General features: G+C 37.9%; 1 protein-coding gene across 5 annotated transcripts in view; it reads right to left on the bottom strand.

Annotated features, from left to right (window-relative positions):
- The window catches only part of LOC131312788 (protein MOR1-like), a 29,393-nt gene extending 11,152 nt beyond the window's left edge, over positions 1-18,241 (bottom strand). For all 5 annotated transcript variants that reach the window (XM_058340764.1, XM_058340765.1, XM_058340766.1 and 2 more), the window contains exons 1-15: positions 17,892-18,241; positions 16,901-17,006; positions 16,686-16,809; positions 13,942-14,021; positions 13,639-13,816; positions 13,473-13,537; positions 12,392-12,474; positions 12,231-12,316; positions 11,943-12,056; positions 10,381-10,500; positions 9,781-9,883; positions 8,015-8,151; positions 7,210-7,275; positions 6,976-7,090; positions 6,827-6,861 (exon numbers count right to left, since the gene is read on the bottom strand). In XM_058340764.1, coding sequence (XP_058196747.1) covers positions 6,827-6,861; positions 6,976-7,090; positions 7,210-7,275; positions 8,015-8,151; positions 9,781-9,883; positions 10,381-10,500; positions 11,943-12,056; positions 12,231-12,316; positions 12,392-12,474; positions 13,473-13,537; positions 13,639-13,816; positions 13,942-14,021; positions 16,686-16,809; positions 16,901-17,006; positions 17,892-18,051 — 1,572 coding nt within the window. In that variant the 5' untranslated portion in view covers positions 18,052-18,241. The remainder of the gene's footprint in view (positions 1-6,826; positions 6,862-6,975; positions 7,091-7,209; positions 7,276-8,014; positions 8,152-9,780; positions 9,884-10,380; positions 10,501-11,942; positions 12,057-12,230; positions 12,317-12,391; positions 12,475-13,472; positions 13,538-13,638; positions 13,817-13,941; positions 14,022-16,685; positions 16,810-16,900; positions 17,007-17,891) is intronic.
- Between the last annotated feature and the right edge of the window lie 5,514 nt (positions 18,242-23,755).

Raw genomic sequence — 23,755 nt, 5'->3', positions numbered from 1 at the left:
CAATTGCCATATATGTTCCATGTCAATATAGGTTGAGGTGAAGCATCAGATTTGTAATCCATGAGATCAGAACTTCTGATTCTCACACAGTAAGCATTTACTTGAGATAAAAATTAGTTTATAGTGATTTTGATTTTCAATTCTCTATACAGCATTCTAAAAACCAATTTACCACAATGAAAAAATATATATGATCATGACCAATATTTTTTATCTGAAATGCATGCGATGAGTCACGACCAAAGCAAAGATCATGAAAAAAAAATGCTAAGAGACCCTGGTTATTGTACCTAAAGTATACACCCTCGTGTGCCGCATAATTTTGACTGTCTCAAATTTTGTCTATTACATAGCTGAGGTAGTAAATTACATTTCTTTTTCCCAGAAAATGAAGATATACCATTTATCATAGGTAGAGAAAAAGATATTATTCTAGAACAGTAGACGGAAAGCACTTGGCTGAGGTTCTTTAGACCAGCAGAAAATTCTTCACCATGGAACCAGTAAAAAGTTCAATCCCATTACAAGGTCTGAAGAAAACATATACCCTGAACTTGGGTTAATGATTGGATTAGGCGGGTCAATCCTAGCGTAGGCTTTATCATGACATCCAAGCCTCCGCATTAGCCAATAGTTGAAGAGAGCATTCGGATCTCCTCATCTATAAATGCAGGAATACATGAACCCCTAGGCCACCTTTGGCAGATAAATTTCAACTAATGTTTGACATAGATCGTCAAGTTATCATATGGCACATAGAGAGCTTGTGGAAATGGGTATGTTGGCCCACCAAGCCTACATATATCAATTGAAACAAGCACGGCCCACAAGACATGTTGGACCTGAAGACGAGATATGTTGGACCTGCAGATAAAGTAGCACATGGAGTTACGCAAGCCAGAAAATCGGTTTGAAAATGCGTGGGCCCACATCTCATAGGGCCTACAAGTCAAGCATGAGCCTGAAATTGAATGGGGTGTGATGATAAAATAACGTAGGTTGTTGGCCAAGTATCTTATTAATGGAATAAGGGGACCATCATCAGAGGAGTGGACCTTCTTCCATGAACGTAGAGAGTAAGGAGAAAGCACAAGAGAAAAGCAATAGATAAACCAAGCAAGCAAGTACACCCCAACATGCAATCTTCTCCAAACCTCGAAGACCAGTTAGTGTACTATACTGTGTAAGTACGACGAGCAATAGGTAAAGGGTTCCGATCCCTCCAAGTATACTTCGTCTGAATGTATTCTCTACTTCCTGATGTAAACAAGGGCTTTAAATGATGAAAGACAGAAAGGCTAAAACCTCTTATTAGTGAAGACAGAAAGCAAGTTTATCTTAACAAAACAGAGAAGAACAATTTTATTTTATTTATATTTGGATTTAAAGCCCTTGTTTACATCAAGAAAATAGAGAATACATTCAGACGAAGTATACTTGTGTACTTGCTTGCTCGGTGTATCTTTTGCTTCTCTCTTGTGCTTTCTCCTTGCTCTCTTTCTTTCTTTGTATAATATATATGTTCATGGGAGAAGTTCCCCTCCTTTGATGACGGTCCACTTATTCCGTTGATAAGATACTTGGCCAACAACCTTCTTTTGAATTTGAATAGTTTTTGCCAAAGATCAGGCTGCGACGTTATCTTATCATTGCACACATTCAATTTCAAACATTGTTGATCTGATGACATCTATCCCTGCATTCTTTTGTTGAGCTCGCGGGCTAGATTTTGTGGGCTCTATATGTTATTTGATTTGACACAACGTATTTTCCTTGTTGGCTCATGCTTGACTTGAACGCCCTATGAGATGTGGGCCCACACATGGTTCAACCGTTTTGCAGGCTTTTATAACTCCATGTGCTACTTTATTGTTCCACCATTTCCTTATCCTAAAGTAAAGTACTAAAAGTATACGTAGGCAAAACTGTCTATATTTCGGTAGATCTCTCTTAGATACTCTCTAGATTCTTTCTTAGTACCCTTTTCTACTTTCAGAAGGTTTTTTTCGTAGAAAAAAAATCTACAAATACAGCAATCTCTTCTCTTTTGAGGAAGCCCAACATATCTCATATTTGGGTCCAACATGTCTTGTGGGCCCAACATACGTTACAAGTCTCTTGTGGGCCTTGCATTTTTCAATCGATACGTATGATACCTTGACGATGTATGTCAAACTTTAGTTGAAATTTATGTGTCAGCAGTCACACAGTGATACAGGACATTATTGGCTGAAAAGAGGTTCACACTTAGGGAGCACAAACACTTATAAGGGATAGCTTATCACGGCTACAAAAGGATATGAGTACGACAATGAGTCAGACCTAAAAAACTAGGATACAAGAGACGTTGATACTACAGAAGAGTATTGTTAGATGACTGTAATGGTTGGTAAACAGAGTTTTGTATTATTCGTTAACAAGGCTTAGTTTGGTTGGGATCTTATGCCTCTCCTCTGCTCACTAAGACCTTGCTAACCTTCTCTCAAGTGAAGTGACCAGTGGGTATCGGGCACGAGGGAGTACTCTTTTAGTAGACTCCTGTAAGTCATTAAGGAAATTAACCCTTGTTTGCACAAGCACAAAAAGAAACATTTCTTATTTTTGCCCAAAAGTGTACATAACTTTTTGATTAACTATTAGCAGATAAAAGAAGAAGGCGTAGGCACGGAGTGAATAGTTTCATCTTTTATGTAACTTCAGGATCAGCGGAGGCTAATGCATGCACTATCTCCAGGCTATCGAAGATGAAAGAAAGTCTTGAGATTAGAGGATACAAATGGGTAACTCCCTTTTTCTTGGCTTGACCATATAGGTCCACTTCCAGTATTATTGGAAGAAGCAGTGCAGTGTACGCAGTTCCAGTTGGGAAGCAGTGAAGGAACCAGAGATAGAATTTAGGAATGCAGTCACGTTCCTTACAACATTAGGGCTTCTAGACTGGCTATTGAAAGGTACAAATTCAGAAGCCGAGAGCAGCAAAGATGGCAATTCCAGTAAAGGAAAGGCGCTCGTACCCATGCTCGAGTCAATAAGGCTGACGCTTGTTTTGTATTCTTCGTTAACAAGGCCTAGTTTGGTTGGGTTCCTTAACAGGAAAAATTAATAGGCGGATCAAACATCAATAATGGTCTAGCATCACTTTTTCTTTAGGTTTTCTGTTCTTATGTATACATTATCCGGAAGTAATGGAACAACTAGAGTGAAATGTCAAGCCCTTTCTATACAAAAGCAACAAGCATGCATTCAAAGTACCTCCTAAGCCCGAACCCACCTTCTTTGTGTACTGGAACACCTACCACTTAGAACAGCACTAACTTACCTCTTTCTCCTATATGAAAATCTAGGAAAGAGAATTTGTCCATCATGAAAAAATCTTTCATGAATTACACAAACACAAATAGTAGAAAACATGTTTCAACAAATTTCCTAAAACATCATTTCGGGAGGATTTTTTGAAGACGAACCTTTTTTTCATAAAGAAAAATGAATGTGTCTCTCCTTCACTCAACTGATTTTGCTAAATAATGAAGAAGATATGACCTACAAAGCACCGACACCTCTAGAGGTTGAAGTATCGCAGTGTCGGACACAGGGACACCTCGAGGACATGTACGGGACACGCCACGTGGTGTGTTCCATAATTTAATATAAATTTTTTAGGGGAACACGGCTGGGGATACTGATAGGGACACGACAGAGGCCAAACTATAATTTCTAAGGGACCAAATTGTAATTTTAAAAAAAATTGGGTGTCAAACTGTAATTTTTTTAAAATTTTTAAAAAAATTTGAGGCCAAATTGTAATTTTTAAAAAATTTCTGGGTGTCAAACTATAATTATTTATTTATTTAAATATACACGTGGCGTGTTCCCCGCCGTGTCCGTGTCCCCATTTTTTTAGAATTTCCGTGTCAGTGTCCGTGTCGGTATCCGTGTCCGTGCATCATAGGATATGACAATGATGGTTTTTTTGTTTCAAAAAAGTGTTATATAGAGCTGTTCTTGAAAATGGCGACCAAATATGATAAATGTTTCTTTAGCTGAATATGCAGCCTAATTATGTTTGCATGGATAAAACCCGTTCGTGTGACCTGTTCATTCTCTCTCTCTATCTCTCTAACCGACATCATATTTGTCTCCCATTTATCCACTCTATGAGCAACACAAACTGAGTCCATCCACAATGTTGAGGGCTGAGGACACGTGATGCAGCGTAGAACATGAACAACTACAAAATCAACGTCCCAACGAAGAACGATTCTTCTACAATTTATATAAGTGTGCAGAATACCAGAATTATAGGAAAAGAGAAAAGATAGAGAAAACTCCTTATTTTTAAATAACCAACTGATTTTTTCCTAAGGCTTATATTACAATATACAACATAGAACACTAATTCTACTCAGAAACATACAAGGCAAAAGTTAATTCCTAATCAACGCTATATCCAAGACATTAAGAAAATTACCAAAAAAGGGACGGATTTGAGGTAGGCACAATTCTGGAAAATAGAATAAAAGAAGTTTTTGAGCGGAGGGCAAGAAGGTAATTCCACTCAATCCACTCAACTAAGCAATTGCTGACTAGTGAGGGGCAAGAGAACTCTTAGAGCATCTCCAGCAGCCTCGGCTGCTGGAGATTTCCGGCTAATTGGCGACGAAAAGCTCCCAAACCCAGACACAACAGCCTCGCCAGTTAACCCGCCGCCAAAACCACTCGCCTGCTGTGGCGAGGTTTTAGACCCTCGCTTGCCTCTCTCTCTCTCTGTTGCCTTCGAAGCAAACCCAGACGCGGATCTGGTAAATCGACGACGGCGGATTTCAGAATCAAAACTCACGCTACTGTGCCTTGCCCGCCGTCATCGTCTGCCGTTGCCCCTGGATCGGACTCCGACTCCTCTGTCGCTTTGATTCCACTCTCCGGCGAGTTTTCCGGTAGGTTTTTGGAATTTTTAATACTGTTTGTATATATATAGGCGTATATATGTGTGTATGTCGGCTGGATTTGAATTTGTGGGTATCAATATATGTTTTTTTGACTGGAATTGATTTGTGGGTTTGATTTGTAACTTTTTTGAGGATTGATTTTTTATTTGTGGGTTTGAGGTTGTCAATTGAAACAAAGGTTTTGGGTTTGTAATTGGAAATAGCCGTGGTGTTGTGTTGCTACTGTTGCAAGTTTCAGAGAAAGGGAGGGGGAGAGAGAGGGGAGAGGATTGATTTGGTACAAATGGCTAATGGTTTTGCTTAGGCTACTGGGTACACATGTATTGAATGACTAGCCAATTGAGAGAAATTGTACTTTTTCTTGCTTAAATGGCTAAAAATTTGGTGTGATTGTTGGAGATGCTCTTATAACACGCACACAAACCCAAACTTCCCCATGTGGGAAGCCAGCCCATGACGTAGGTCAGAAAGCCTCACCCATCCTTCAGACGGGCCCAATGACATAAAATAACTGGCCCCCTTACCATGGTTGAAGTTGGGCCAAGGAATTGGTTTTTTTGAGCACAAAAGAAGTTGACCAGAAAAAAAGTAGCCAAAATCGAAGTTGTTCAGACTCAGTAACTAGGAAATCAAGTATTTCCTAAAACACTGAAGTTTAAGGTTTTGGCATCGAAGACGAGATGCGAAAAGCCTGAAAAGTGCCTTTGGTCATGCCAAAGAAGAGATGAGAGTCTTATATATTGCGCTGTTTCTGATCATTGGCCTTTTAAAGCTGACCCTTGGAAGTCAGGCCCTAGATTTTTTACCATTTTGCTCTTTTCACGTTCAAACCGGTCCAACTATCGACTAGCAATGAGACATGCATCGACATGTATTCGAAACACATCCACAATCAAATAGTACACAATTAGTTAAATGGTATTGAGCATATGTAAAAATATATATATCTGCAACAATATAAAGCATATCATACTGAGATATGGATAGTTGACCTTCTTCTAAGAATGTGCTCTTCTAAAACCTATCAAATCAGCTGAAGTAAATGTCTTAGAGCTTCCTTATTGCCTTCGACGGCCACTCTTCCTCCTTAATTCTAGTCCTTCCAAAGTACTTGTTTCTTTAATAACGGGAATGTCCTCTATTCTTATACTTAATATAAGAGAGGGAAAGGGTAAACACTTCAACTACAACATATTAAATGTTTATAAGTTTCCTAAAAGCTATGATGCACCGACACGGACACGGACACCGAAACCGACACCGGGACACAGGAATTCTAAAAAAATGGGGACACGGACATGGCGGGGAGACACGCCACGTGTATATTTATTTATTTATTTATATATATAAATAAATAAATAAATAATTATAGTTTGGCACCCAAAAATTTTGAAAATATTATAATTTGGCCCCAATTTTTTTTTAAAATTACAGTTTGACCCCCCAATTTTTTCAAAAATTACAGTTTGGCCCCCGAAATTTTAAAAAAAATGACAGTTTGGCCCCTGCCGTGTCCCCGCGGTGTCCCCAGCCGTGTCCCCGCCGTGTCCCCGTGAAAAATTCAAATTAAATTATGGGACACGCCACGTGGCGTGTCCCGTACGTGTCCCCGCGGTGTCCCCGTGTCCGACACTGCGATACCTCGCCCTCTAAAGGTGTCGGTGCTTCATAGTCTAAAAGTATGAGCTTCAATATTACTTCAGTAATACAGCTCCTCAATACTTGGAATTCTGAGCTATAATTTGCAATAGATTATAGATTGATAAGAAGTGAACCAATGTTATAATCTAATGAGAAATAGTATGGTTTTTTATTTATTTGCAGATGAGAAAATAGTACGATAAATCACTCAATTAACTTTAAAGGCAAGAATAACTCACCAATAGAGAAGAAACACTTCCACTAGATGCTTGAACTGTGAAGATCATACCATCATAAATATGAGGAAAAAGAGCAGAAATCTCAAGGACGGTACAACATTTTAGCTGAGCATGTATTGTACAATTTAGAACAACAACAAAGTCCATACCTAATGTTGTACCAACTAGACCATCTTCAGAGCCCCCAATCAATTCCGAAAGTTTCTTCCTTCTAACATCATCAAGTTTCTCCAACGATTTTTCAAGAGGCCTCATGCCAACCAACTAGAAAAGAAAAAGAAATGGATAAACAAGAATCATTGCAGCAGTAAGTCTAAGTCTTTTTCAAGTTGTACTTGAAGATTTACATCATTTCGAGTTGCAAGGTAATTCCGTAGAGTTACCTTAGCGATTGCTGCCAAGGCAGAAAAGGATGCATCCCGCACTTCTGGAGTTACATCGTTGAGGCACTACAATGAATTCAATTATTGTATAACTAGCATTCGAAATAAGTAGGGCAGAAAATTAGGGCATAGAAGGACATAAGTAACAAGAGCATAAGTGACCGTTAGAAGAGTAACTTCATACGTCAGAGAATTGCAATTGTGTGGGAAAAGTGGGTTTCACATGCTCATAGAATGTGGTAGAGCTTGTCCCACATTGTTTAATTATTACCTCCAAAACTAATATATGAGAGCCTAGGCGGTGATGCAGTCCCTTTTAGTAGTTGTAATTCGTTTTATGGATGTATAATTGTAATTAGGGGGTTGTGATGTGCCTTAGGATACAAATAGGTAGTTAGGGTCTTTGGTAGGGACTGAGTTATATCTGATATTTAGAGCATAGCTCTTTGTGTCCCTTATTGGAAAGTGCCCCTCCACTGATTGCCAGTTTGGACTCTTTAACTGAATGAACATGTGCTTGTACATGCACAAAAAATTTCAAAAAGTTAAGACAAAATAGTTCAAAGTGTCACTGCAGAATAATTATACCTCAAGATTTCGAACTAAGAAAATTATTTATCAGGGAATAGATTAAAACACCTAAAAAAAAATTTACAGTTGTTTCCAGTCCAAATCTGGTAGGACCACACATGTGGTAAGGAATGTCAACCCAAAGTCAAAATTACTTAGTTACCAAAAAAAAATAATAATTAAGACATTCCATATTTCAAGTCTACATGAATATCATAGCATGTAACTCACTAACCTCTATGCATATTGAAACATATTCTTTGTGCACTTTGAGGACAACAGGCTTGTTGCTAGATTCAATACAACATGTAAGCCAGTTTAAAGTCAATGACCGGACAAGTGGAACTTTATTTTTTGTCGCTACCTTGACATCTGCAGTAAACAACATTTTAGCATATTAGGCTTAATTTCATGTGTAGCATGCACTACGTTCAATTTTCAAAATCCAGAGACAGAACATTCCTTATACTTACAACTGCAACAACTTGGTGAACCTCCATTTGGCTCAACCAGCACATCATAAAACAAAAACAACATAAAATAATAAGCCCTCAGGGCTTTTTTAAGATATGCGTCTAACAAAGCATGCATCAGCACTATTTTTAAAGGGAGAACAGGAAAGGCATATATTTGTGCAACAATATCTGCCAGTGGAGTTCAAATTCATCTCTTAATCTTATGGAACTAACAAATATGAGTATTTTAAGACCAAAACATCACCAATAACATCCAATCCTACTCCTACCATCTGGAACTCACGAAATAATGTCGACAAATGCATAGATTCCAATTAATTTCTAGGCCCATGAAAGCTCAAATCCCCAACATGAAGGCTCATCAGATCAAAGAATGAAAAAAAGAAATAAATCCAGTGGGTGCCATCCCCCCAATTGTAGCAAGGCATAACTGCTTCACATTGCTCATTTCCTTCGTTATTGCAGATTCAAAAGAGCTCCCTTTCCCAAATTTACAAGTTCATTGGAGTTTTCTTGTCTTGGCATTTAAGCATAATTACCAAGAGAAAATACACGAATTGAAGTCTTGAGTTTCCTGCTTCCATAAGACTACTAGCATGAAGGATGAGGTAACAAAAGTTTTAGGACAAAAGTTTATTCTCAATTCGAACTAAGGTCACTGCCAATTCAAAAGTCTTGACAATGATAACTCTCTTGCTATGTAGCAGGCATTATTCTATATTAAGACTGGTAGTTACTATGCTTTTTCTCATATTTGAATCCTCTTAAAGACTTGATTGGACTCTTCCTTCCAGGCTTAACATCAGTGAAATAGGAAATTCACTTATTTCTGTGGGATAGGCTAGGCTCAATCTTTTCCCAATAGTAGGCCAGATCCATGAATCAGGGTTCATTAATTGTAATTTTCAGGAACTTAAAGCTATCACTAGGGTTTTCCAAAGAGGTCAATAATTGAGCAAAAAAATGGGCGATCTAAATCAATAGAACCCTAGAATTTTGTGGTGTAGGTGGTACTTTGTGCTAGCCTTGATTGGGCGGTTTGTTATAGATTCTCTTCTGTCCATATTTCCTTCGAGTCTTAGGCATACTCTTCTTCCTTCAACTGTTATCTGATACAATGTTATGCCCTCTTAATTGAAAAGGAGGGAAAAGGCAGCATAAACGCTCCAATTAAAAGTAGCGAATCGTGAGGAAATAGCAAGGGTTTGGTTTAACGCACTCTGTTTTGTACCGCTCTACATGGCCATTAAGAGAAATCTTTTACAGTAGTACACTATAAAATAATAAAGGAATAAAAAAAAACTACTGCTAGCTGTCACAATTTCAGGACATAGAGTTCTCAGAATCGCAGCACGTAGAGTTCTGAGGGGAGAATAGGAAAGCAACAACTAAAATCGACCATCATCTTCCTAAAATAGAGAATTGAATTGTACATATCATAAACTATTTTTGCACCCAAAGAGATCATTGAAGCATCCAACAATGAGTGCAATAATTTTGAAAATTTAATGACAGGGAAACCGACCTTCAACAATGTCCACAAGATTCAAGCACCCAGACTTGTGCATTGTTTGGAGAGTTTGAGTGAGTACCTCCGTCAAAGTAGGCTTCTTCTCCTTCAATTTGTCCTATTGCAGACGAAATTAACTCAACTAATAAATAAAATAGACTTACTCTAAAAACTGAAACTAGGTGCTAATCATAGCTATCCCCACTGAAAATTCCAGCATTGCACACATTTCTTTTTCAGACAGGTCACCACTCAATAAATGCATAAATGAATAAAGTTGAGGTGATGGGTGTCCACATGGAGGAATGAAGTGAGAAAAAAACTGTGTGAGAGAGCAGTGGGTTTACATTCGTACAACCAAAAAATTGATCCACACTAGCGAGGCAAAAAATTAACACGAACTCGAAATATATGTCCAGTGATTAGCAAAAGTAAACAGAGGATAGACTTGCAAAAGAGAATGGCAAAAGTAAACCAAAGAAATTACAAAGGATCACTATCAGTCTATCACATGTTTATGTTGTGAATCTTGGCATAAAGCATGCATAAGTCCCAAATAAATGTAAGAAGACATAAAAATTCAAATTAACAGGGTAACTGCAATGATATGCTTACAAGCAAAATGGGCAATAACAAGCGTGAATTTCCAGAGAAATGGTTTCTTAGGCCCCTTGCTAGATTCCCAATTGCTTGGATAGCTTCAACTGCAACAGCTATGTTCACATCTAAACTAAGCTGCCAAAGAAAGCGTGTGACTACATTATGAGTTGCAGATAACTATAGCAGCATGCAGAAAGAGGCTATTAGGAAATCAAAATATTGAACAGGTACAAAACAGTGGGTAATTGCAACATCAGACGTAAACTGAAGCATTGGTCCATCAGATGCATAATCCAGTATGCAACATTAAAGTGGAGCTTTACTTTCCATAAATATGGGATCCTATTGTCAAGTTTACGCATGTTATTTGAAGGTGAATGAGTAAATTCATTTGTACTCAGAAAAATCTCAGAGGTCACCGAGCAGCAAAAGCTAAAGCTCCAACGGAGTGGATGGGTTCCATGTGGGGTGAAAATTAGTTAACATTCTGCAAAGCCCATACATCACAATAAATAACAACTATAACAGGACCCATGTAATCCCCATGGGGTTTTGGGCAGGGGAGGACTGGAGACACACTTAACCTTTGGCAATATATGGGCAAAGTGGCTGATCTGATTCATTTTACCATTGTAATAGTAGTCCCCCTACACATCCAAAAATCGAGAAACTCAAGGGATGCTATGCCATGAAACCATTAGATAGGGCAGGCCTAGAAATCTGATTCATTTTATGTGCTCATTACCTTGCTTCACGCACAAGCGAAACCCATACCTCACGATGACAATTGTTATTTTTGTGGCGAGTACAATTTTTTTTTGGTCCAAAACAACAATATTTTGTAGAAAGTATAATTGATGACAACAATAACGATTGATATATTACTACCCATCATGTCAGATCTCAAATGCCAAAATCAAATTATTCTCTCACATGTAGAATTTGATAGTGCCTAATACTTCAAAGAAAATAACCAATTTGGGTGGCTCATCATCTACGAAACATATAGAGTTGCCACAGACAAGTAAAAGAATTCTATATCCTCGCAATCAACATCAAGCAATCAAATAGAGAAAAATAAATAAATCCTAACAACATTTGTCTTAGAGCTTCTTGGCATCCATTAATTATAACCTCCAAAAGTAGTATAAGACCTGGGCAACCTCTTCACTCATTGCCCATTGGTTTTGGGTTGGATGCTTAATCAAGGTTTTAGGCTATGCTTTTGGAGGGTTTTTTGTTTTGTTTTGATAAGTTAGGTTTTTGGAGGATTTTGGACAAAACTCTTTTTGTGTTTACCTATCCACATGCGGGTCAAGTTATGCACGCAGGGTAGTGTTAGAGCTTGCCCCACATTGATTACTTATAACCTCCAAAACTAGTATATGAGGTTGGGTGGCCTCTCCACTCATTCCAAATTGGTTTTTAGTTGGATGCTTTAACACTTTACAAATGAAACTAGGGAAGCAAATATATCACAAAGAAAGGACTCGGGTGGGCTTGTTTATAATGGTCCAACACATGCCGTGATAAATTGACAAAACAAAAAGGTGACTAAAGCAATGTGAAATAATTACCTTCTTAAGAGTCCGACAGATTTCTGTGAAATCACCAGGAGCTATCTTTGTTGTAGAAGCGAGTTTGGTTAGCTCGGCCACAGCCTCCTTTCGCTCTGACCACTTGGCAGCTTTCTAAAACACATATGTGTTAAGAAAACCAAGCAAAACTCACACAGCTACCAATAAACACTCTCAAAAGCATCCGTTGAAGATAATAATCAGAGATTATAATGACAATAGTAAAGAGCAGAAGATGAAGAGTTTAATGTCAGTTAACAACAAGAAAACAAGGTAGAAAGCACTGACCACTCCATCCCAAAATCCTGTCTTCTCCAAAGGCTTCAATATATCAACAGGATCAACAAGTTCATACTCATCAATTTCCTGAGGAGCTGACAACCAACATGTAAATTAGGTCCAAGCATTCATTGCGACAGTTTTTACTTACAGAAATACAAAATACATACCATCTAAAACAGATTCATTAGAAGGACCAAAGCCTACAACTTCAGAGACCATTTCCTGCTTTGGCTCCTTGTCCTGCTCCGATCTGCGGTGAAACAATAAAAAAACTATAAAATTAATTCAAAAGCACTTCGTGCAGATGTCTGTATAGTTAACCTAGTACAAAACTAATTTGGTAATTTGAGATGTGCATTCCTTGTGCTATTACATGAATAATAGCACATGAATAAATGATCAACAAAAAAATTCAACTATGGACAAATCTACTACAAATCGCCTCACTTGAGTTTTAAACCAACTCAAAATGAGATTGATAAAAAATTAGGTGGTTATGAATACATGAAATACATCAGGCATAAATACCTTGGGTTATGTACTCACAAGGCATGTCCAAGCAGTAAAGAACATACTTAATGACTGCTCCCAAAACCCATGTCTTATATTATCTTTAGATAAAGCATTAACTTAATACATGCCCTTGTTCTCCAGAGATAGGACGAAAACAAATTTTGTACTCCAAGGAATAGGAGAAGAAAGGTTCAATGAGACAATGTTCAAAGAAAAAGGTGTTCTGGTGAAGTTCTATTCTAAGCCAACAGTTTAAAAAAAATGGTACCACAGCCTAGACCCTGAAAAGGGAATACTCCAACAGGAGCAATAACTTTGTAAGACTCAATCTTAGTATGGATCCACCCCATGTGCTACGAAGATAGTTTCAGAAAGTACATATATTAGAGACAAGATACAGGAAAGGGCCTAATAGATGAAGTTTAGCTGAACTTATGAGGAAAAATGAACAAACATACCAGTTTTGAAGGACCATAGATAATAAAAGAGGCAATACAATAAAACAACTATTGCAACAAACAACGGCCCAACAAAGAATAAAAGTAGTCCTTGCAATAATAGCCAAAAAGCATTCCCGAAGGTAGAAACGACAAAAGGTCAGATCCAATCACATGACTCTAACAAATGCCAAGAAGGAAGCAAGTACAATACGAAAATATATCATATTCAGCAACTTTTGCATGATACGTTTGGGATTATCTAATAGAAAGCAACGTGAAAGCACTAAAAATGTACCTTATTTTGCGAGATGGTCTAGCTGTCGTAGTGACATTGACAAGCTCTGCCTCCAACTCTTTTTTCTTTTGTTGTATTAAAAGGAAGAGAAATCAAAACCAGAAGAACAACATTTATAGATAGAAGGCATCAATCATAGATAATAACTTGAAAAGAACAAACATACCATTGTATCTCGCATTTTCTCGAACAATATTGATTTCACTGGTTCTTTCCCAATCCAACGACAAAGCTCAAGTGTCAAACCTTTTGATGAAGCACGAACATGTTGGTCTTGGTGATCGAAGAGCTCAGGCAGCATCTTTAGAATTCTTTTGGGGGGAACTATCTTTGCCCCAAATTCACTAATGAGAAACCAAACAATAGAAAGAACTTGCCATTAATAGTTGTAAACAGATTCCTTCTTACTTGTCAAACAAAAAAGAAAAAAAGAAGAGAAGATTAAATCACAGATCATGCATATTCTAACCTTAAAGCTTGAAACATAACATCAATAGCAGGAACAACGGCTTTGGCCACTTTGTTTTTTATAGCTTTCTCCATACCATCCTGCAATGAATCTGATCCTTGTAAAGGTCCACTCAGGGAGAGCAAATGTAAGTAACCATTCGCAAGAAGTAGGGCACCTTGACTACACAGATGATCATTTAATATACTTTTGGGACCGCTCCACTCATTGCCAATTGGTTTTTGAGTTGGATATAAAGTTTCCACAAGGTATTAGAGCAGGGCCCGTTCCACCCCATATTAAAAAAATTATAATCCACACCCCATGATGACAAACCAGCAAAAAGATTACACGATGATAGACTCAAAAAGAGGCTACACGTGATAGGCCTTAAATGTGGATGCACGTGAGGGAGGTGTCAAGTAATATAATCTCACATTGCTTGGGGAAAGAATGGGTGATCACTCATAAAAATGTTGGGAGTCTTGGGACGTCTTCACTTACTACCAATTGGTTTTGAGTTGGATATGTCAAAATAAACAAAATTGCACTCTCGCTAGACAACTCATCAAATCTCTCCATAACAAAAGTAAAGGAAATAAATTGGGATGCATTTGGATGGCTTTCTACCCCTAAATTCCTTGTCTTGGACAGGAAGTGTACTGTTTTCACAAAGATACTTGTAGGTTTAGCATACTTTGTCAACATTGTTCGATTACATATGCAAGGAATCTTCTAGCCCTCAATATTTTCACTGTTAAATAGGTTCGTTCTAAACCACAGACCTATATTCTTCTACAGACTATAATTAAATAAGGCCATAACATCAATGTTCCCTTCTGTAGAATTCAAAATCATTCATAAATTAGAAGCCTCCGATTATTGAACTAGGAAATGTCTTTAATCCACTTCCAACATTGATCAACATCCATCAACTGTTCATTTAAAATTTAACTATGGAAGATCTTTTGAAGGTGAAAGCAAATTTACTTTTTCTACACAGACACAAGATGGGTTAAATCATTTGGACTTCAGCTGAGCATACAATCAAATTTCAGCCACATAAACAAGCAGCATACTATTGAAATTTATGGAAATGGGGTAAATAAAATCATGAATTTCATGGTTACAACAAGAAATATCATCAGAACTATTGTGGGGCGGAGTTGACAAATTTGTGCAGTGAAACTAATGGAAAAGCACCAAGTACGCCAAAATTATGGAGAACAAGAAGTCATTCCGCAAATCAGCAAAATCATAGTGTTAGCCCTAAGGTCTTGCATTTTGGTGATAACAAACGTTCCTTTAATTGAGTTTTATTTTTCGCATAATAATTAAGTTTTATATATATCAGTGAACTTAACCAGAACAATACTTCAATTATTAGACTAATGCTATTATTGATCATGTTTGTAGGACATTGTAGGAATTCCTCTCTAGCCCCCAAGGACTCATGAGTCATTCTTCTTGAGCCCAAGGATGTATCAGCAATTCTCTTCAGGCCTAAGATACTAAAGCTGCATCAGAGATATATCAGTATTTCCCCTCCAGCATAGGATACTACCGTTGTGGTTCGGAGTAAATAACACAAAGTCCATGAAAGTCAAGCTTTAATGAAAAGGAAATACAATCATTAAAGAATCTTATGGAGGATTGATTGAGATACAAGATTTTTTGCATCATTCACTATCTCCAATAGTTGAGATTGTGGTAAAAAACAAGAACTGATATAATTGTGGACTGAAGATTTATGGCTATGAAGTCAAAGCAAGACGAAAGAAGAGGATTGTGGGGTGAATCATCTCCAATAGCTAGAAAATCTAACATCCAACAATCATTTTTCCCAAGAATAAAAGGAAAAGAAGAGCTTCCATCCAATTTCTGCACATGTATCAATTTGAACATCAGTTAAGTTTTTGTTCCTCTCATCCAAGCTTTGTCTTGCTATATACAGTTAGTCAAAGTATTGATACTATAACCTCTGTTGTAAAAAGGAATAATTGAACACCCTTGTTTCTGATACCAATATTTCTGATTGATCTTGGTGGAAGGAAAAATCAATAACTAGCGTTGGGTTCTTAGCTAGTTGAGATAGTGGATTAGGAGAATCGCTCATTGTAAAATGTTGTCTAGCATCCGTGAAGCTAGATGATTTGTAACTCCTATTCGAGATAGTGTTGTGAATCATAAAGAGGACACGTGAGGTGTGGAAGTAGGCCTTGAGTTGCAGATCAAAGCACGATAAATCTGTGTTCGATTTCTCTCTTCCTTACACCTTTATTTCTGTTTTGCGTATCAATTTGGTCTGGCATTGAGTAGGGTAATTGCTTGGTTAGACTCTTCGGTTTTGATATAATTCTAACAATTTCTGAAAATTCGTTCTTTTTTTTCATGTGTTTTTTGTGCTATGTTCTGTAAGCTAGCTCCATATGTCTGAGCCAGCTAAATCTCTCCCCGTTTGAACTAAGTTTTAGGTTTCATTTTGTACTTGAGAAACCCAATTGGGTTGCTCTCTGGACAAACAGGTAATAATGCATCACTACACAGAAGTGGAAGTGTAGTGTGGGATTAGAAATTTAGAAGCAATACTAAAGAAGCTAATGTAAGCTCCAATACAAGTTTCAGTATATGTCACGACTAACTACATACTTTATTCTCCAGTAGTTATCCATTTTTGCTTTTGAGTAATAGCAAAGGCAAGAGCCGTGTTAGAAATAACTGAATAGAAAGCATAAAATGTAAATTGTTCTTCAATTTCCACGTACCAGGAAAGCATCCACAGCCTCCACCTCTACCCAAAGCATTAACACCATCTGTGATTTTTCAACTGTCTTTGGTCGACCCATCAGGCATTTCCCAACAATTGCATCGCATACTTCCTTCGCATATCTTTGCACATAGAATAAATCAAAATTTGAAAATTCATGAGAATACTACGGCATGCAATAAAGTACTCAACTACCAGCATAAAGTTCAAAACCTTCCAGCATCAGCATCCGTGGCTTTCAAATACGCAATTAGGGCATCAAGAGCTTTGTCCTGCACCGATGCATTTGAATCTGCAATGGTCTTCTTAAAGAACGGCCCTGTCCAACAAATAAGATTGGTTTCTATAGTGAGAGACCCTAAATAACCCCATCAAATTTATTACAACGGAGAATATAAACTTCAATGGACAAAAACGACCAAAAACCTCTGTCAATAATGATTACCATACACTTGTCCACAGTAAAAGTGGCCAACTACAACTCAAACAGATAGCTCAAGTGGCAAGAAGGGCGGAGGGTATGTGCATTACAAGCACAAGTCTCCAGTTCGACTTCCACTAAGGGCAAAAATGGGTAAGCACAAGTCTCTAGTACTAGTTCGACTCCTACAGAGGGCGAAAATTTAGTCCACCCTCCCAAAAGCGAAAACTTGTTGACAATGGCTGTGCTAGGAGGCTCTGGTGTACAGTATGGCCATTAGCAGTTGACGGTGTCGGTTCCAGATCATTAAGAAAAAGTGGCTAAATACGTCTTGCCAAAATAATGCCTCAATTGATGATGTCTAACTAGAAACGGAAAGTGATGTAGAGGCACTTTAGTACTAACAAGAATGGCAATGGATGGGAATGATCATTCTAAAACCATGATTCCATTTCGAATGGCCATTCCCTCATAGACATACACCATAATTCTTTCTTTTTTTTTTGTAATGCAGGATGTTCCGGACAAGCTTGCGCGCACCTCAACGATTCCCTACAGCCCCTCCCACATTCGTTTCACATGCTTGCTTACGCATGCGTGAGGTTGCTAGCATGGAGAATCAAATCTAAAACCTTAGGAGGGAGCAAACCCCTAAGGCCAAGACCACCGGGCAAACCCCTTGGAGTTTATAAACCATAATTCTAGTAAATACACATAGACCGGTGAAATGATAATCAGAAACCATCGGTAACTTCAATGACAAGAAAAGAAACCCTAACTCACCGAACGCTCGCAAGCACGGGTCCTTGGGATCCGCGATGGATTCACAGACGGAGGCGAGGTCCGTGTTGGCCTCGTTCCTCACTTTCCAGCACTTGTGCGTCAATCGATCCTCCCATGGCAGTTTCTTCGCCTCCTTCAACAACTTCTCATCCTCCGACATCGTGATAATCTCTCTATCTCCAAACTATCTCGACATCGTGATTATCTCTCTCGCTATACCTATCCGTCTCTCAATGCAAAAGCTGTTAGAGAGAGATAGTTTAGAGAGAGAGAGAGAGAGAGAGAGAGAGAGAGAGAAGGGAATTTCCTCTGTTTCTTCTTCGTGCGTGTTTGAGAGAGAGAGAGAGAGTATTTATTTCTGAGTAGGGCTTTTTTGCGCTCCGAATGGGCCCAGTAGGGATCGGACAAAATAGCCAACGGTTATGAAGGATTTTTTATTATTTATTTCCCAAATTCTGTTACGTTTAAGGGTGGCGTAATCAGATGCGAACATCTCTTCTGCGCAAGTCTGGAACGATTCTGTAAAGGCTGGCAGCCCAATTTGGATGGGGTCTCGTGCCAGGACTAATAAAAAACCGAATGCGAGATGCTGCCAAGCGAGGGGGGTTGACAATGGTGCCTAACAGTCGATCCGATCGTTTATCTCGACCCGAACAACTCATATTTAATCCGAATGGATAAACTCGATTGCCTAGAAGGTTTTTTTTTTTCCCCAAAAAAAATTTACAAGGCATTAGAGAAACGACCAACCGTTTAGAAATGCCCTTGAGCTCATATATTTGTTTGAAATCTTTTTACTTATTTTTCTTTTCAATGCTTTTCAATGTTGCAATCGGATCAAACCATATTTGCTTTGCCTTGGACTTTAAATCCGCAAGGATGTATGGGGCTTTTAGAAATTACGGTACTTGGCAGGAACTCTGTCCACACAGACAAAAGTTGCACAAATTCTACACAGATTTTATTATGGGACCCATTAAGGATTCTACACAAACGATCTAAGCTGTTCATTAAATTTAAAATATGTTTTTGACTGACCCCGCAAAAAATCAGCATCCCTAGTGGGTCAAATCTATGTAGGATCTATGCAACTTTTTGTCTGTGTGGATAGCACAGCTCATTACTTGGTGATAATGTTGTTTCTAAATTCTGAAGCAAAGTTAAATGATTCGTAGACACAAAATACAAATTTTGAACAAAATGAGTGGTTCCGATCATCTTCGAGGGACTTAGGATGAGTACAAATTGATCTATGTACGTTGTCCGTGCAACTTTTGCCGTAACTGTAGCAGTAGCACCTCTGGAGAAAAAAATCTCAAAAGTAAGATTTTCGTTATTTTCATATGACAATATGAACTTTAGTCTTCGTATTGGGTAGATTCAAAATATTTTGGTCAAAACATGAAGATGAATTCGGGATCGATCCATTTGAATATTTAAAATGTAGATAGATTTGGAGAAAAGGATTGTTGTCATTTTTGGTAATGTAAAGATAAACCAAATCGTATCCTGAACCATAAAGATTTGTATAAATTTATATATATTTTGAACACAAAATTCTAATAACATGAGCCTAAAAAACTCATGTCAAACTGCTAAATTCATATTCAAATGTCGAACCATCAAAAAGATTTATATCATGAGTCACAAAAAATTGTTTGTTGCATATCGTCAGGACGGACTGAGAGATGGATGGACTCGAGCAACCGCCCTATCTATGTTTCAAGTTTTTATTAGAGTTACAATAGTTTTGTCTAACAAATTTTACAATCATATATATATATATATATATATATGTTCGTCTGCCCAACATCGTTTTCAACGATCTAACCCTCGCCAAACTCCTAATTTTTTGGAAAACAATTATGTTTTAGGTAATATTTTCCTTTTTGCTCTTTAAAGTGAATAGAAGTGCACAAGATTGTATATGTCATAGTTACAGTTTCTTATGATCCTTAGTAATTGAATAGGTTGGTCGAAAATACTTTTCATAATCTTTTTTATAGCATTTTTACAATTTATATTAGCGAAATTAAAATTGTCTTTCATATGATACACAATACTATCTTTTTTAATGTTCGCGCAACCAATCATGAAATTCTGCGTCCATCCCAGCATACCGTACAAGCATTTGCCGTGAATGTTATAGCTTGAGTTTAATTGTATATGCAATGCTAGTTTTTCGCTTTTTTATAACTACACTCCCATTTTTGTCTTCTTATCTTGCAAATTTACAAGGTAGGCAGTAAGGTTATAAAAAAAGGGTGGGAAAGTCAATTCCTATAAAACAGAAAAATTACCACAATTCGGGTTTTTGTTCTCCCCTCCCTCCCTCTGTCTGCTTCCTCCGCCGTCTTCCCTCTCTCGCCCGTCACCCCGTGAACCCGACCGGTGTGCGTCTGGATCGAATCCAATGAATCTCTTCCACGCTTGACTGGTATTATCTCTTCCTAGGCTTCTACCTGGTGTTGCCATTGTACCATGAAGGCAAAAAAGGAAATCTCCAAAGTCCTGTCGAACTTCGTCAACGCCGATGCTGGAGCCTCCCAAGCACCATCCCCGTACCTGAGGCGCGCTTCGGCGTCCTCTTGTTCAACTCCGCAAAGACCTCAAGGCTTCAAACGAAAGCCGAGAAAACTCGAGCAAGAAGAGAACGAAGTTAGTGAGGGAACAGAGGCATAAGAAGAAGAGGAAGAGTGATGAGAGTTGTTCGATCAAGGAGATGAAGACGAGGAGTATCGAACGCGAAGATTAGATACGGGTTTTTGGGTCATTGTCTTTTTCTTGATAACTCAGGTGTCGGGCAAGCTTAGGCTCACATCTTGGGTGCCAATCCCACTGCCCACATGCGATGAGCCTAATTCAAACAGGAGCAATTACCCTGGACTGGCCCAGAGGAGTTGATAGCAACTGAGAACTTTCGAACCTAGTACCCCTATCCCAGGTTTTTGCGTCATTTGTTGATGTTGTTAGTTGTTCTTGGTTAGTGATTTGAGGTTTTGATTTGGAGCAAAGAATGGATTAGAGGTCTTTTGGGCTGTGGCAATTCTGGTAATTTTTTCATGTAATGCTAGGGGATTTGTCTCGTTGACTATTATGTTAGAAGATATGAATCTGATTGGAATTTATTTACGATGATTCTTGTTACGCATTTTTTACTAGAATGACTGCATCAAATTCAGTATCGTATTGTATTGTAGAAACCTGTATAGGAGGTGAGAAATCTGGGGTTAGAATATTCTAAGGATATTTGGAGAGGGATGAGAATAATGAATGATTAGGCGAAAGGACTAGTTGAAGAATCTGTGCTGGTAAAAGAACAAGGCAAATAGTAGGAAGAAACCCTTGGCAGTAAGAATTCACTCTCTTGAACTAACGAAGACTAAGTGTGATATTTCTCTCTCTAAAACTGTTAGAAGCCAAGGAATTTTTCTCTTTGACGATTATGTTAGAAGATGTATATTTGAATGAAATTGATTTATGGTAATTTGTGTCATGCACTTTATTGGTGGTAGTTATTGATTGAAAATCTTTGGTTCATTTTGATTGGGAATGACTAGATCAAATTCAATGTTGTAATAGGTAGTTATGTGAGTTATTGTCGGAGCTTTGCAGGGGCTGAATCTGAGACCACTGGAAATTTCATCCTATCATTGATGATCAGAATAATTGAGACCAAATTCCATGTATGCTTGTCGTTGAAATTAAATTGGAAGTGGAAGTTGATCTCGATATAGTTGAATGTGGTAAATTTTCCATGTATTACCAGGAAACTTTCCTCGGTGACAATTATGTCAGAAGCTATATATCTGAATGAATCTGTTTATGATGACTTGCGTTATGCGTTTATTGGCTTATCATGTGACTTATGATGACTTGTGTTCGTAGTTAAATCAAATTGTATGGTGCATTTGAATGAGAATCACTACATCAACTGTAATAAAGTCATCATGGATAATAATGCGGGTTCTTATAGAAACATCGAATGGGATGAATTTGAAGCCACTAAATTTTTTATACTTGATAACATGGATCTAGTATGGTAATCAGAATACCAGGGACCAGATTCAGAGGGTGTGCTAGTGGTTGAAATTAAATTGAAAACTTTAAGCCATCCACTTATTTGCTGATCTTCTTTGTAGCAAATGGAGCCATCCTCCTTTATGTTTCGATAGATAATTAGTTGGTTTATTACTGTTTAGGTTGACACCGCATAAGATGCATCTATGCATCTAAGCTTTATGCAGCATATACTGGCAGCTGTACTGACTTTATGCGGTGATAGATTGTCACACCCTCGATTTTCAACAAAATATTAAAATTTTGTTTCATAATTAAAATATTATCCTTACATACGTACATACCCAAAATGTTATGCCAAACATCATCTCATAAACCAATATCCTCACATATTAAAGTTCCAAAGAGAAGAAATTATACATCCTTTACAATCCTCCATAATTAAATAGGTTATAACGAAATTACATCTTTCTTTAGCTCAAAACACATTTTACATAAGACGATAACATAACTAATTATGAGACTTTTAAAAAATGACTTCCGACTTGTTCTCCAAGCTCTCCACGCTATATGCCAAGGTGGATACCTGAAAATGAAGGGTTGAGTATACACTTGCCCATTAGAAAAAACTCTACAAACTTTATGTGAAAATGGGATGACCAGTACATTAAAAAAAATATTCATTTAACATTGTAACATGCGATAAGGTATCACCCTGGGGTAGAACAAACGAACTCACGCTTCACACTCGTATTAACTAATCTTTGCATATCAAATCCCTTGTCATTCAAAAATACACCTTACATCGATCCTTATGAACAAAACGTCTATTGCCAACTCAACTCGCATCCACATACACCTTCTCCTAAGATTCTCGGCTTACAATCACTTATAATAATTTTGTTTCAACTTCTCCATACAACGGCTTATACACTCACTAAATTCTTTAACCACCATATTCTCGTTCATATCCCATTTTACTAACCCTCTTCTCATAAGGTTACTATGCACATTATACTACTACAATTCAACACTAAAGATGTCACACGCATATCTAAATCCATCTGTCAAATCTCCGATTAATAACTATCGTATCCTCCTCCGTGTTCCCTTTATGACTTTCTCGTGTTAAAGCCAACATTTCAACGTCTACTCATTTTCACACACACACATGCCCTTTATCCTATCCTCATGTTCCTTAAGTTTTCATTTTAACTCCTCATGCAAATATTAATCTAAACCTCCTAGAATAATTATCGCACCTCAAGTATCAACATGTCTCCATACCAAACAAATCACCAAGCCGACATTGAATTAATGAACCAGAGTAATCGGAAAGGCCGTAAGAAAAAAGGAATCCATGCACAGACATTTCAAACGAGCTAATATACCGACTCAAGTTGACTGTTCATAGTTCTCATATGATCACTCTATCTTGTCTCATTTTCCGTCAACTGTTACCAAAACCATTCTCATATAAAACTTTCATTTTTTTTTAAACCCATTTCATAAACCATAACTCCATGTTTTATAGTAAACAAAATATAACAACTCTAGCAGAGAATGACCATAACTCTTTGAATTTTCTCATAAGTGACCAATAAAGTCATCGGTGTTCCACATTAATTGCTTCTCATTCATAATCGTCTTTCACTCTCAAATTCTCATTTATGTTCTCGTGAGCGAATGCTCCTGCCAGGCGTTATGGGACCCGTTTCCCCTGCCCTAGCACCACACCCATTGGTGGGCCTAGTCCATGTCATGAGCGAGTGCTCTTGCCGGGCGTTATGGGACCCGCTTCCCCTGCCCTAGCACCGCACCCGTTGGTAGGCCTAGTCCGTGTC

This window comes from Rhododendron vialii, chromosome 13a, assembly GCF_030253575.1.
Source record: "Rhododendron vialii isolate Sample 1 chromosome 13a, ASM3025357v1".
Lineage (NCBI taxonomy): Eukaryota > Viridiplantae > Streptophyta > Magnoliopsida > Ericales > Ericaceae > Rhododendron > Rhododendron vialii.
The sequence above is the reverse complement of the archived record's forward strand: the minus strand, read 5'-3'. Positions and strand labels throughout refer to the sequence as shown.